Below are 15292 nucleotides of genomic sequence, written 5' to 3'. Positions count from 1 at the left end.
GACAGGGAAATCATGAGGGGGACCAAAATGCCGGACAGAAAAGCGCTGGGAACAACTGAAGAGAAGCCCAAAGAAGACAAGGTGGGAAATGGAGAGAACAGCACCCCCACCCCACGTCCACCACATTGCAAACCCACTAGATGGCATCTGTTTCTCCAAGGAAAAATTCTAGCCAGCAGAAGATGCTCCTTCTTAAATCTTTGTGGCTACAGGCACCCAGATGAAACGCCCTTTCAGAGCATACCCTGAGGGGAGCTTTGGCCCCAACAGGGCTGGAGGAGAGATATAGAACATGCTCTTCTGTCTCTGTGGGCTGCACTGTGGAGAGGGGACAGTGGCAATCAGCCTGTAGTATTAGCTGCCTGGTGGCAGCTCCTGTGGCTGGAAGCAGCTTAAACTGCAGGAGTCACTGTGTTATTCACCTGCAGCCTGATGTCTCCCCAGGTGCTATTACCTGCCAGATACTCACGCTAAACAAGACTGATTACCAAATCACTAGGGTGGTTTTATTTTCCCTTGGGAAGGACAGCCAGTGTCAAATAAACAAACAAACAAACAAAAATCCCCTTAAAGAATAAATGGATGAAATCAGCTGTCAGCAGTGCTATCAACATGAAAGAATTCTGAGAGGTAGGGAGGGAATGAGGGAGGGAGGGAGAGAATGCACAAAGACAGAGAACAAGAGTTAAGAGAGAGAAACAGAGATTCGAAAAGGAAACAAATGAAAGCAGGGTGGGGCACAGACAGGAAGAGTAAATGGCAATGCTTTGGGGGGCACTTGAGGGCCTTTCTGAGCCTGCCTGAGGTATAGCTCCCTCACCCTCTCTCCTAGGTCATGGAATATTCTAGGCCCCTTTGCTTTAAAGGCTTTCTGGCAAATATAGCAACCTGAGCTTGCTCAGCCCGTGAGAATTAAAGTAACAGACACCGGCTAGACCCAGATGGCTGTCTGGTCAAACCAAGGAGTGTATTGTGACAGCTTCCTTCCATTCTTCTATTTTAGGTACAAGGAGAAGGTTGTGTATGGATAGAAAAGATGAGAATAAAGAAGGAAAGGAAAGGAAATTAGGGGAAGACAAAAGCAAAGAGTCCTCATTAGAAGGCGCAGGGCAAGGGGAACCTTGGTGGGCCATAATGGTCAGATGATCTAACACAGCTAAATGAAGAATCCAAACTGGGATGTCCACAGAAAATCAGGCTTCCATGAGCCTTTCAGGTCAAGCCTGCAGGACATGTCTCAAGGCACCAGCTTTGGCAGAACTTGCTTGGATGGGGCTGCTTTATCAGGCCTGTCCATTCCACCACATCTGACCTCACAGTGACCCTTTATCTCTGCCCACACAGTCAGCCTCACCCTCCAGAGGCCTGCGGGCCTTTAAAATGGTCCTTCCATGTTGAGTTGGACCACCTGCCAATGGTCATGTGCTGTCTCATTGCTGGGGATGAGTGGCACTCTGCTACATCTCTTGAGGGCCAGCTTTACTTCCAAGCAGAGGAGAAAACTGCCTGTGTAGAACAACTGAAGGCCGGGGAGTATCTTTTTCATCTGGGGGTCATGTTCCTGAAAGTCATATTAGACACACTAGATAGTCAATCTTTAGGTTGAGCATTCCCTTCCCTCTTTAAAGGTAACATGTCTTTTTGGAAGGGTAGCAGATCAGTCACTACACCTTAGTATTACTTAGTGTATTAGAAACAGGACACCTTGGTCATGTTGGTTTTGTTGTGGGGGTGGGAGTGAGGAAGCTGATAGGGAGCTTCATGAGCAACAAAAGGAGGGATGTGCCCTGACCGGTGTGGCTCAGTTGGTTGTGGGTTGTAGGTTGTGGGTTCCATCTCAGTTGGAATGCATATGAGAGGCAACTGATCCATGCTTCTCTCTCACATCAATGTTTCTCTTCTTTCTCCCACCCTTCCCCCCCTCTCTAAAAGTAAATAAATAAAATATTTAAATAAAAGAAAAAAAAAAGGAGGGGTCCGGCAAAGAGAAATGGAAGTGTAGGGAGATTCCAAGGATCCAGTCTGCCCCACCCACTTTGGACTGACACCACCAACCTTACTTTAATTTACCTCAGAATTGCCCAGGCTACACCGACCATTGTCATTTAGACAATGTCTGGCAATGTCACCATTTGAGCCCTCTGCACTAATCATAAGAGTCAGACCAAGTTCTGACTTGGCCTTGCTGTTAGAGAGCTGTGACAATGAGCAAGTTGTCCCCTGCCTCTACCGCCAGTCTCCTTGTCTGTGAAACTGGTGCTCCTGGGCTGTGACCCAGGAGCAGCAGGAGCTTGGTGTATGCTTGTGGGAGCAATTGGATGGGCGTGGGCCAGATGATCCCCAAAGGTGTATCCATTCTAACATTTTTTGATGAATCCACTTTCTGCCTTTACCCCTCAGCACAGCTCTTGGTGGGGCATTTGGCTTTGTCTTTCTTGTGCCATTCTGGCCCCTTTCTGCTATGGCAGGGACAGGAGCAGGCATATCAAGAGAGCCAGGCCGAGGGCTGGCACAGGCATCATGGGTTGACACGGAGAGAGGGCTGGCGTATACCGGCTGAGCTCTCTGACTCAGCCCTAAAGGGCAGCAAACCCTCTGTGACTCAGAATGACTGCTTTTCCTGTCATTCCAGGTGCCGAAGTCGGAGCAGGAACCAAGCTTGCTTTATTATTTGTATGGGAAGCCAGTCAGGGAGAGTTATTTAGGGGCTCTACCTGTGAGTCTGTGGTGGAAAGGCACCACTGGGCCAGGGTTAGGAGGCTTTGGGGCCAGCACCTGGAAGCCTCCATGTGTGCCCTGAAGCTGAGCCCCATCCCCCTCTTGTCCCTGCTCTTGTCTCTCCCCCAATCCCCATCCCATCCCTTGTTTTCCTCTCAAGTTCCAGATGTCAGGTGGGCCCACTTGATACTCGATTTGCTCTTTTCTTCACAGCCCCATTAACTAGGCCGTTGATTCCACAGTGTGCATTGCTTTCAGTCTGAGCATTCCCACAGCAGCCTGGATGTGCTTGGTCGGGCACTGGCAGCCCCACCAGGTGTAGAGGAGTTAGACCCCAGGCCACATTGCTGGGAGTGCACTGAATGAGGACTTGTGAGTGGCAGGGGCCCTTTGGTGATGCTGTGTGCAGGCCAGCCTGGCCCAGGGAGTCACCAGTGGGCTCTGTAGAAACACAAGACTCAGTTCTTCCACAGAAATAGATTTGAATCCTAGTCTTGCCAACCATTAGCTACAAGCAAACTGTCCATCCTGAATAGTCTCAGTTTCCTCCTGTGGGCAATAAGCACTTTGCGGTGTTACTCTGACCATCGTGTGTGATGTCCTAGTAGGATGCCTGATATATGCTCATCAAAGAGCAGCCCTCATTTTCCTCTTTCCCTCCTTCCCTTCCTACTCCCTGCCCCACCTTGTGCTAATCAGCTCAGGTCACAGCCAGGACCATCATTACTTTATTCTCCTGCCCTGCTCCTGTCTACAGACTAAGCACTTTGGCTCCTAAGCAAAAGTTTCAGCTTTTCCTCCCTCTGAACCTTCCCCAGAAGCTCTCCATGCCTTACACCATCTCGGAACTGTTCCTCAACCTGAAGGTCCCTCCAGGGCCTTCTCTTGGGAGGATTTCCACATGAGCCATCCCAAAGCCTTGGCAGCTTTATGAAAGGAACTCTACCTTAGATCTGGAATCTGCCTCACAACCAGAAAATGCCCCATTCAGAACCAAGGAGTGTTAGAGTCACAAAGGCCCTGTGAGACCATCTCCACCTGACCCCCAACTCCATTTGTATTCAAGGAAGTCGAGGCCCACAGAATGGGTTTATTTGCTCTAAGTTACATGGCTTAATAGTGCCAGAACTGGAAACAGAACACAGGCTTCTTAATTTGCAATTTGGGAGTATTTCTCTGTATACGTATGTCATGCAAGAATCCAGGCCTCTCAGCCTATCTCTTGTGCAACAGACTTTAAAATACAGAATGATAAAGAAGAGTGTTGGGTAAGGCTGTTGACCAGACACCCAAATTGATTCTAGCTTGGGATGTTAGGGAGCAGTTTCTGATGCTATGAGAAAGCCATTAACAATCACAGGGTATGTCTCTGGGTTTTCTCTGGAAAATATGATTTCAGACCCCAGAAATAAAGGGAGTCCAGAAGCCTTCCTTAGAGTGACCAGAGGCTGCACTTCACCCTCCCAGGGGACACAGAGGCAGGGGAGCCTCCAGCTGAGAGCTAGGCAGTGCCTCAGGGAGGAGAAGGGCAGTGGAAGCAGAATGCAGCATAGCTATGCAAGGTGGGGGACTTATGACTGCCCTCTAGTTGCATTGGCAGTGGTTCAGGGGCATTCCTCCAGTGTGAACAGAAACTGAACCACAGACTGGCTCTAAGCACACAGGGTCCCCCCACTTCATGCTGGAGGCCCCATCCCGCTCAGTCTCTGGCTCTCTCCTGTCTCTCTCCCTCTGGGCGCTCTTCACCACTGTCATGGCTTTGGATATTATCTACATGCTGACGACTCCATGCCCTGACCTCAGACTGTGTGCCAACTGCCTACCTGCCATCCCCACTGGGAAGTGATATAGACACGTTCCAACTGAGCTCCTCACACAAACGTGCTCCACTTCCTGTCCTTCCCAGTTCACACCAACTCCATCCTCCCATGCTTGGGCTCAAACCTCACAGCCATCCTGGACGCCTCTTCCTTCTGCTCCCAAATCCAGTCTGTCAGGAGATGCTGTTAGTTCTGTTTTCAAAACAGACTGAGAATCTGACCATTTTCACCACTTCTACCACTCTGCTTTGTTGCAGCTCCCATCCCTTCCCTCCAGGTTACCACATCCACCTCTACATGCTGTTCTGGTTTCCACCCCAACTCCCACATACAGCAAAGCCACCCTTGAAAAATGTAAGTCAGATTATGGGACATCTCTTCTTAAAGGCACTGGTGTCTCCCCTTCTTGCTCAACAAAAAAAAAAAAAAATCTGGCCTCCTTCTCTGATCCCCTCCCTGCTCCTTTTCGCCTGCTCCTCCTGCCAGAGAAGCTGCCCTCCCAGATGTCTGCATGGGTAATTCACTCACTTCCATCTTATTTGAAATAGCACTTTCCTTCGCTGCTCCTTAGCACCTCAGATCACCCTTACTTGACATTTTTCCTTTCCCAAAGCACTTAGCAGTTTTTCACACACTGTACGACTGCCTTATTTTCTGTGCTCATTGCAAAATTCACTGTCTTATTATTCCTCTGACCCTAGAAAGGCAGCTCAGGAGGAAGGGCTTTTGTTTTGTGGACTGATGTATTCCAGGTGCCTAACATCATACCTGACACACAGGAGGGGAGATGATGCGTACAGTGGAATGAATGAATGATGGTTCCTGGGGATGGGGAAATCCATTTCCCAAAGGCAGAGGTGCCATAGCCTGGTAAAGGCAAGGAGGAAAGAGGTGTCTAAGGGAGGTGAGTTTAAATGTGAGTAATAGTCAAAGGGCAGTTAGGATGAACAGGGCTATTGGGTGAGGGTAATGAGAGTTGATTTCTGTAGGCTTAAGTAAGTCAAAGATGATGAGTTACAGGTGAAACACCCTCATATCCATACCTTTTAGCCTCTGAGGCTAAAAGTACAGATTCCTACCAGATAGAACATAGGTCTGGGGATGAATATCTTGGGAGGACAGTAAGACTAGAGGATTCTGGGAAGGCCTTAGCAGCTCCTAGGGAAAACTCCCTGGAGCTATAAACTTCCTTGCACCAGGAAGTGTCCAGACTCATAAGCTGCCAGTGGCCTGCAGTCAGAACCATACAGGCAGATAGAGCTACCTCTGAGACTAATTTGCCATCCCCAATGTTGGCAGCTCTCCAAGTGCAGGGTTACACCAGAACTATGCTTGTCAAACAGGCCTATTGAGGCTGGGGTTATGGGTGGTGGTCAGTAATCTGTGCTTGCTCTGTGCTGGCCATACCTGTTAACCACCTCTAAGAGTCTAACCATATGGGAAACAAGGGTTCAGTGTCTGTGGGTAGTCAGTTATAATGAAATATAATTGGCCAGAGACTAGGCCCTCCTAGCTATTCGAGCAGAGACTGGGGGGAAATTTTGGGTACCACAGTCTCTCCCATTCAGTAGCACTTTACAGTTTACATAGAGTTTTAAAATAGATGCTGTTACTTGAGCTTCAAAACACAGTGCTATAGATATCATCACATTCCTTTGACAGATGAGGAAACTGCCTTCTTTTACAGGAAGAAGCAGCAACAAGACTCAGAAACTTGCCAGCTTTGACTTTATGTCCAGTCCTCTCTTCCCCTTCCATACCACCTTCCTGCTTTGGGGGATGTCATATTTGTTCTTCTGGTTCACAAGCCATTGATTGTGGGGAGGGAAATGAGTGCTGGGTCTCTGGACACCTCCCCTCACTGCCCCTCACACACACTGCCCCCATTTAATCTCCAGACACCCCTTCAGTGTGACTTTTTGCCAGCTCTTCAATCAGGAGGAGTGAAGAGCACCTCACTGTGGGGTAGAGGGAAGCTGGGATGTTACAGGTGCTTCAGAACTCCAAGGGAGGGCTGATAAATCATTTTTTGTTTAGAATATACAAAAACTTGTGGTTAATTTAAATACAAATTACAGAACGTAAGGGCTGAACAAATCCTGGCTGGTGGAGGTACAGAAGGTAGGGCGTGTGAGATGTCTGTGCTTATCAAAAGGCATTGCATGTTAGAGAGAATGGGGAGCTGTGGCCCAGGGCCAAGTGAAGTGAGGGGGCACCCCAGGAGGTCTGTACTCCAGCTGTGCAGCTCCGAAGGGCACTTAATCTCTCCACTAGCATGTTTAGCACCAGCAAGCTGGGGAGGCTCCCTCTTGCCTGTCAATCCCACAGCACAGTTCAGAGTGACATGAGACGAATGCAAGGGTGAGCTGCCAACAGAAAACCAGGCACAAGTGGAAGGGTCTGCACAATGGCATTCCGCTCCTCTCCTGTCCTGCACCCTCCCTCGCAGCTTTTTTTTCCTGTAGAAATTGTAAACCCTAAGAAGTTTCTTTTGCTTTGTCTTTATTTTCCTTTAAAAATATCAACTGTTCAGGGGGGAAAATGGCATGTCTAGTGTTGACGTGGGCCTTGCTGACAGTGAGAACCCCAGAGGAACCCCCGAGACAGCAGAGGGTCCCCTCCGCATGCAGGGAAACAGCTTGCCGTCACCTCCCTGCCTTTTCCTGCTGTCTATCAGGCTCCAAGTCCCTGGCACAGGTTTCATAACAATCTACACTGCTGTCTGAAAAACTACAGCCTCAGAGGGCAGGGCCTACTGCCGCTCCCTCTTCCCTGTTCCTCCCCCCCGAGTATGCCCTCAGTTCAGAGCACTGCGCAGTGCCAGCTCCGAGCACAAACGCTCTGGCCTTTACATACACATGTACAACTCAGGGCCCCGAACAGCACCTGAGAAATGATTTAGGGCTCATCCAGACTGCAAAACCAGGAGTGTGCTCAGGAATGGTGGAGCGGAGTGTGAGGGGAGGGAGGCACAGAGCATATGCAGGAAGACTGATATTTGTTTTTTTTTAAATAATCTACCATTTACTGGAAGAAGTCAAGGGCAAGTGTACGCGTGCACGCGCGCGTGTCCACACACACACTCACACACACACACACTCACACACACACACACACACACACACACACACACCCCATGAGCTCGGGGGACCTGGGAGACAGGGGCAACCAAATCTACAGCTACAGGGTGAGCAGCAAGGGTACAAGAGGCTAAGAGAGGGTATGAAGAGTGTGACAGCCTCCTCCAATGTTCATCTGCTGAGAGGGGAGCAGACAGGGGCTTTGAATCAGGGGAATTAGGCAGACAAAATAACGTGTCAATTCAACTAATCGGGAGCAAAATATGGAGTGGAGAGGGGATGGTGGGATCAGTGGGGGGAGAGACGGTGGCAGTTGGTAGGGTAGTCTAAACACCTTTGATCAAAACTGTACAGCATCTGCTCCATGCTGTTATTCAGGGCTCAGTGCATCAAAGGTTTGCACAAACATTACCAAGTCTCTTAATCAAGAAAAAATTATGACAATAAAATTAACACATGTTATAGACGAACTGCAGAGAGCTTGCCTATAGATAAAGAGAGAAGGTTTAAACATGCCAGGTAACAAAAAGACATGTGCAGGAACTGGTAGAAGCTGTATAGGAGGAGGCAGCTCTTGGGGGAAGGCAGGCCTTGGAGCAGAGAGCAGGGGCTGGGGTTCTGCCTGAGGCCAGGGAGCCAGGGCAGGGTGTGAGGTGGGTGGGAGTGGGAGAGAACCAGGAGGTGCAAAAGTCAGTTCTCTGGGCAGGAGGGAGGTGCTGCTGCCCCAGCAACAGGGGAAAAAAAAAACCTCAGAAGAACCCTCTCTCCATGGGTCACCCAGCCACCTGGCTCTCTGGCCACTCCAGAGAAGAGGACTGAAAGCAGGACTCTGAACACAACTGGTTTTCTTCTTCTCTCCCAAATGAGCCTAGAGGGGCTAGGCTGCCTGCATGGGCGGCTGATGTTAAATTGGATGGAGCCCTTTTAATGTGTAATGGACAGGGCCTGGGGCTGATAGAGCAGGCAAAGACCGAGCCTTCACTCCAGGGTCCCACTTGGAGAGAACTCCTTTCCAAGATGCTGTGGGTGGAAAGGCAAGAGGGGCAGGGGCAGTGGTCTGGAGGTGAGGCGCAGTGAAAAGAGGTTTGGGTCCCCGCCCCAGCAGCTGCCCAGATGTTGTAAATGTCCCTTGGTTTTCTCACTCCGTGGTCCCCATAGCTGCATCCTCCTATACAGTGTGAGTCATGCCAGGCTGATTGTAAAGGGAGAGAGAAAGAGATGCAGCAATCAAAACTTAAAGGAAAAGGAGGCCTAACTCGTTCCAAAGTTAAAAAAAAAAAAAAGAATGAGGAAGTTTTCAAAATAAAGCAATAAGGAGAAACTCTTAAACCAATTTAAACAAATTTAAATAAATTAAATGGAAATAAGGAGGTGGGGAGGAGAAAATATAATGACAAAAACAACAAACCAGGGAAAGACAATGAGTGTTAGAGCAGGCACGGACAGTCAGGTCCAGACGCCATGTACTTACGTTTACCTCGGTGATTGCTATATCAACAATGCTACCCACAACAATCAAGGCGTCAAACGTATTCCATGCATCACAGAAATAGTGCTGCATGGGGCAGAGAAGCCGAGGAAAGGAGAGAGAGAAGAGAAAAAAAAACCAACAAAGGAGAAAAACAAAACAAAGAGGAAGAGGAAAAATGAAAAAAAAAAAGCATGAAAGAAAGGAGAGAAGAGAAAAAAATGAGAAAAGAAAGAGGTTACGTGGGCATATTAAATACTCTCTTACCACTCTACAGTCCTGGTGGCTCAAACCTGGGTAACCTGGTTTTCGCAGGGTGGAGAGGCCTGACAAAAGCTGGGTTAGTTCAAAGGTTACGCTGGGCTGTGGCCACCCTGGGAGGGGAGCCAGCGGCCTCCCACCGCCTGCTCCCTCCACTTGGCTCCGAGCTCCTGGGCCCGGCACAGAGGGCCAAGCTGGGACAAGTGGAAAAAAAGGAGGAGAAGCTCCCACTTTTTTCCCTTCACAGGACGACGGCAGGTTCAATAAAAAGCGTGACTGGAGGCGGGTAAAAATAGTAAATTAAAAATAAATAAATAAAAGGAGATAAAGAGAGATAGTGTGAGTGAGAGGGAAATAGAGGAGGTAGAGGAAGAAGAAAGGAGGAGGGTTCCTGGGGAGGGCAGAGTCATACTCACATTAGTTTCACTGAGAATGACGTCAATTATGCTGCCAATTACGATGAGGAAGTCAAAAACATTCCAGGGATCACTAAAGTAACCCTACATAAGGGAGGGGCAGGCAGGATGGGGATTAAAAAGGAATATTAGACAAGAACAGAGCAACAATCACCATCAGAATCACCGTCCGGGCACCTCGGTGTTGCTGCTGGAGTTCCAACACCCTCTCCGTGACCAAGAGCCCAGGAGCCCAGGAAAGAAGGAGGCCTCCAGGAGGCAACTAGTCCAGACCTCCTGCCCTGCCTTTCTGTGGCCACGTGGCACCCCTTCCTCCAGATCCATCCCACTTTACTGCCCTCCTGCACAGAAGCTCTTTCTAAATACTTCCCAGCGAGGGAAGCATGCATGTGGGGGGCAGGCAATACAAGCTACAGTGGTGCAGGAATGTGGCTAGACTCTCTTTTCAGTCTACATTCGGCATCTCCTATGCCCCCAGTTCTCTTCATCCAAGGGCCTGTCTAGAGGGAGGGAGGGAACACAGCTGTATGGCCCCTTGGAGGACAATGGGCTATGGTCCTGTGGATGATCTGGGAACTAAAGAGAAGTAATCAGTGTGGTCCAAAAGAGTGGCCAGGTCACCTGGTTTCCACAATAACAAGGGAACCACATCATTGAAACAATATCTATAAAAAGTTGGACATTATGCAGATAGAATGAGGGTCACCTTGTTCCAGCACTGGGCATGCCCAATATTTTCAGGGGCAGCTCTGTCCTCACAAAGTCTTTCCTACTAAAAGGACATGGAGTCCAGGTCGATCTCATAGTTTGATAGTGTGGGACATGGCCCTAGACAATGCTCTCAGGGTGTTTCCGAAGCACGTACCCCAGGCTCCTTTCCCAACACCATCATTCTGATATAGGGTTCCACTGAAATGCAGGTGGCACCAAAATGAATAAAGTCATCAAAGCCTTTCCTGAGGACTAGATTGATATGGGTAGTCTGGGTAGAGGGTATGGGTGGGGACATAGGCTTCTTGGGAAGGAGTGCCATGGAGGAAAGATTCTGGCACAGAACAGCAAGGACAGTGTCCCGATGACACCACTTTACCCTGTATACAGAAAACCTTTTTTTTTTCCCCACCATATTTAGAAAAGAGAAGAGATAAGTGTTTTTGAAAGACTTTTTCTGAGGTACTTGGACAACTGGTCAACCAAGGATAGGTTGTCCCAGATTCCCTAGAGGATTCCAGGTGTCCTGGGTAGTAGACTCTGTACCACAAGTGGGTTGTCCTCCTCTCTGAGAGGTGTGAGAGTCTAGAGAGCAATGCTGTGACCACATGGACACGTGCTCGCAGTTTAGGAAGCCCTGGGAACTGGACAGCCACGGTGTCTGTGGGTGGGGCGGAAAGGACCTAGTACTAAAGACATCTGTCTTCTTTAAAAAAAGGACATTTGCTGCTTTGAATTTTTAAGAAATGTCTACAAAAGGGACAGAACAGGACTGTCCTATTCTGAGCACATTTGCTCAGCAGGACCAGAATTTTTCTTTTCTCTGAGCCACTAGCTGGAGCTCCAGGAGATGGAATTCTTGAAATCAGTGAGTGGAGACGAAAGCATTAGGGTTCCTCTGAGACTTTCCTGGATCTCTCTCCCCAGCTCTCTAGAAGGCTGCCAACTCTCCGTTTTTATTTTTTACTCACAAGAGCTAAGGGGCTGTGTCTTCCATTTCCTCCTGGCTCTATCCAGCTCCCTTAACTTCCCCACTTCCCAGCCATGCCCTCTTTCCAGAGGGATCGCAAGACACACTGTCCTAGGGCTGTTATTCTTAGTGTGGGAGGTCAGGTCACAGGGAAAGGGGCCTCTCAGTTCCCAGGCATTTCTGCCAAAAGAAAACAGAAGTGCCATAGCAGAGACTTTGCACGGCCAGGCTGGGGAAGCAGAGGTTGGCCAGGGCGTGGGTTAGGTGAGGGTCAGTCTGAATATATAGCTTTCTTGTTGGTTTCCCAGAAGATTTTCTGAATGTTCTAGAGTCTTTGAGGCAGAGAGAGACCTCTCTCCCATTTAAATCACATGTTATATGTAGGAAACAACTGATTCCCTCACAGGACCTCAGATATCATTCTCAGGGCAAAAGGAGAGGGCTGACTTTGAATGGAGGAAGGTAAAGCATGAAGGCCCCGAATGAACTATAAATGTGCATGTGTTTTAAAATTAGATTTTAGAAAACACTGGGGAATATCTCTCAAAGATAGGAACACCAGCTTTGTGGGTAGAGTTACTTCAGAAGGGGAGAGGGGCCAAGGAAGAGAAAGGAGAGAAGTCAGAACAAGAGCAGAGTCCAGGACGTTCGGCATCTAGCCTAGAAAACATGGTAACAAAATGTGATTTGAATGTGGGGGCAGGAGAAGAGGTAGGAAGGCTCAGGGCTCAAGAAAGAAGGAGTCTTTCACCCACCAGAGACCTGAAACAAAATGGGTAGGCTGGTCTTGGTCTGCATCACCTCTGAGAGGAGAAAAGGGGAAGGAGGGAAGGAGGGAAGGAGGGAAGGAGGGAAGGAGGGAGGGAAAGAAGGAAGGAAGGAAGGAAGGAAGGAAGGAAGGAAGGAAGGAAGGAAGGAAGGAAGGAAGGCAGAGAGCAGGCGAAGGCGAGGTTAACACATGGGTTAATCAGCTGGCGAGCACCAGTGGAGAGGCCGAGACCTAAAGGGACCCTGTCAACCTCTTGGTTGGGCATCACTTGTCACCCTTTGCCTTGGGTTTCTGGGAGTATATGCAGATGGAAGGAAACACAACACAGTCAACTCCTCCTTGACTACGGCCCCCTCTTCCATCCCTCCATTGCTGCCTGCCATTGGGTTGGCTGGGCTCTGCGGAGATTAATGCCTCATGCTTCACCCTGGCCCTCAAGAGGCTGTGCTCCTGGAGGCTTTTGACTGACTTCTCTGGTCTATGGCAAGTGATGCAGTGGGCCCAGTGCCTGGGCCTCCACTGGCTGCAGAAACCAGCCAGTGCTCTTATTGCCAAGGGCTCCTGTGGACCCAGCCCAGAGGAGATTCACATCAGAATGCAGGGGCGAGGAAGCATGTCTGTGGGTGTTGGTGACAGGATCCCTTTAAGAGGCAGCTTTTAACCCCGACCCATGCACCCACTTTCTCACCCCCCATCCCATAGCCCACTGATCCTTCAAACTGGGCTGTGAAGACCGTTCAGATCCAGCTTTCAGGTCAGCCTCCTCCCCCAACTCTTTCAACAGCCCATTCCTCCCACCCATTCCACACCCACTCCCAGAAACAAGGCTGGTAGCCCCCAGTGTGACACCAGGCTGACCAAGGAGACACCTGGCCAAACCCTAAGCAGGCAGGACCTGGGAGAATTATTTTTTCCCCAAACTCTCTGGAGTGTAAGAGCTTAGTGTTCTCTCTCTCTCCCATTCTCCCCACCCTACCCCCCACCTCTGTTTTGCCTACCTCCTTATTCATTGGAAACCATGGGTAACGTGGGTTTTGGAGGTATAATGGAGGAAGGAGGATGAAAAAAATCGTGTTTTTTTTTTCTCTTATAACTGTCACTCCTTTCCCTGGTGACAAGTCCCAAATGGTAGGAAAGATGTCAGGTCAGCGAAAGGGTTTCCCTGGCTCTCCCTGAAGTGGTAAACCAAACCTCTTCACATCCAGCTCCTCAGAGCACACAGGCCTGGTCATCCAGAAGGGATGGAGCTTTCAGGGCAGTCCCTAAACCCTGCAGGGTTAGATTTCCCCTTTCAAGAAATGGGACTCTCCTCTGGCCATCCTCAGGAGGGTCTCATACTCTTCCACCCCAGGCTGAGCAGCAGCACCCGGCATCTGCCTGCACGCTGGGAATAACCCATGCCCCTGCGTGCCGCTGGGCCTTCACTCAGCAGCTAACATGGGCTGAGACCATGTAGACCACACTGAAATGATTTACCTTCAGCAAATCATGATCAGGAGGGAAAAACAGTTGCAAAAGTATCCTATGATGATGATGCATTTAGCATGCAGAAGAATTTTGGATTTTCCTCTCTTTTGGATTACCTCCATCACTGGACCTATTCCAAGTTTAAAGAGGCAGTATAGTAATTAAGAAGGTATCTGGGTTTAAATCCTAGCTCTGGCACTTACTAGCTGGGTAATCTTGAGCCAATAACATAACCTCTCCATGCCTCAGTTTCCCCACCTATAAAGTAGAATAACCAGAGGGCAATGGTGAGGACTAAATGAAGATGTCTGTAAGGCAATTACTTAGACCTGCACCTGGTTGAAGTAAGCTCTAAGTAAGTGTTAGCTACTGTCATGATTAACTAGGATTCACATGATTAAGTAGGATTCACAGGTTTAATTTGGAGGGTGGGATTGAGGCAGAAGGGATGGAAAAGCCCAGGTGTCTGTGGAAGGAGGAGAGAAGGGCTGAAGTTTCTGGAATCCCGAGCGCTCCTTTCGTCTGTCTCGAAGGCCCTTTCTGTCCATCTTGAGTTACTACTGAGTAGTGTGACTGTCTTGAGACTCCAAAATCTGGCTGGTACTATTTTGAGATTAGTGAGTGTACAAGTTGCCATGGCTAAATTTTGAGGCTCAAGTTCATCTAGGCAGTCAACTGCCACGCTCTCAGAAACCACTATTCTTGCTATGAAAGACCCAGTTTCCTCTTCTCTGCCTGGAGGCTGGGAGAAGTGGGCCTGTTCTCTAGTTCTGGTCCTGCAGAGCAGGACTGCTGTGGCAGAGGTGGCAGGCACATGCCTTTGCCCTTGGATTTGGATTCTTAGCTCCCTCCCTGCCCTGAGCAGTGCTCGCCACTGGGGTCTTCATATACACAACACAGACGTGAGAACAAGTTGGTGGTAGGAAGGGATCTGTCAGAAAAATCTGTACACTGGGATTATGCTATGTGTTCTTAGGAATTCTGAGGCAAAAATTATTTTGTTGCCATTACTTTTTTCTTCTCTTCTCTATCCCTTCATGCCTGTTGTCAGTGTCTACCTCCTTCTGGTCCAGCAGACAAGAGGGGAGTCAAAGGAGCACAGAGAAGACCTGGCCCCTCAGACGGAAGTGGACTCTGGACTTTCGGTCTGTCTGGGGTTTGTCCCCAGAGACCGTTCCCTTCTAGGGACACATGGGGTCCCAGAGTGTTGTATGGGAGACCTGAGTTGAGATTAGAAGTGGAGCTGCTGGAATTGAGACAGAGAACAGAAACAGACAGGGCAAGCTGAGGGTGGGGAGAGGGTCTGAGAGGGAGGGAAAGGGCAACTGCCCAGAGATGGGGATGGCAGGGAAAGTGAAGGAATTACAGAAATCAGGAGAAGAACAAAGATAAGAAGGGTACTGATGGGAAAGGCAGGTAGAAGGCAGGAGAGGGGAAAGACCACACAGATGGTAGAAAATGGGGAGCAGCAGAGGGGGAGAAGGGGAGAGAGAAGAGGAGCGGAGGAGAGGGGAGGGGAGCGGGAGCACAAGAGGAGACCATGAGAGTAGGCTAGGCAGGATGGAAAACTCCCAGAGTGGGCCCAGGGCCTCGGAGGTGACTCTGTGATGCA

At 49.3% G+C, this 15292-nt stretch overlaps 1 protein-coding gene across 1 annotated transcript in view; it reads right to left on the bottom strand.

The window, feature by feature from the left end:
* CACNA1C (calcium voltage-gated channel subunit alpha1 C) overlaps window positions 1-15292 on the bottom strand; it is a 627765-nt gene that overhangs the window by 67596 nt on the left and 544877 nt on the right. Inside the window, exons 31-32 of the mRNA XM_045830427.1 lie at window positions 9764-9847; window positions 9090-9173 (exon numbers count right to left, since the gene is read on the bottom strand). Of these exons, the coding sequence (XP_045686383.1) occupies window positions 9090-9173; window positions 9764-9847 (168 nt within the window). The remainder of the gene's footprint in view (window positions 1-9089; window positions 9174-9763; window positions 9848-15292) is intronic.

This window comes from Phyllostomus hastatus, unplaced genomic scaffold (genome assembly GCF_019186645.2).
Source record: "Phyllostomus hastatus isolate PE091 unplaced genomic scaffold, TTU_PhHast_1.1 phas_contig_152, whole genome shotgun sequence".
NCBI lineage: Eukaryota > Metazoa > Chordata > Mammalia > Chiroptera > Phyllostomidae > Phyllostomus > Phyllostomus hastatus.
Note: the sequence above shows the minus strand (reverse complement) of the source record. Positions and strands in the feature narration are given on the sequence as shown.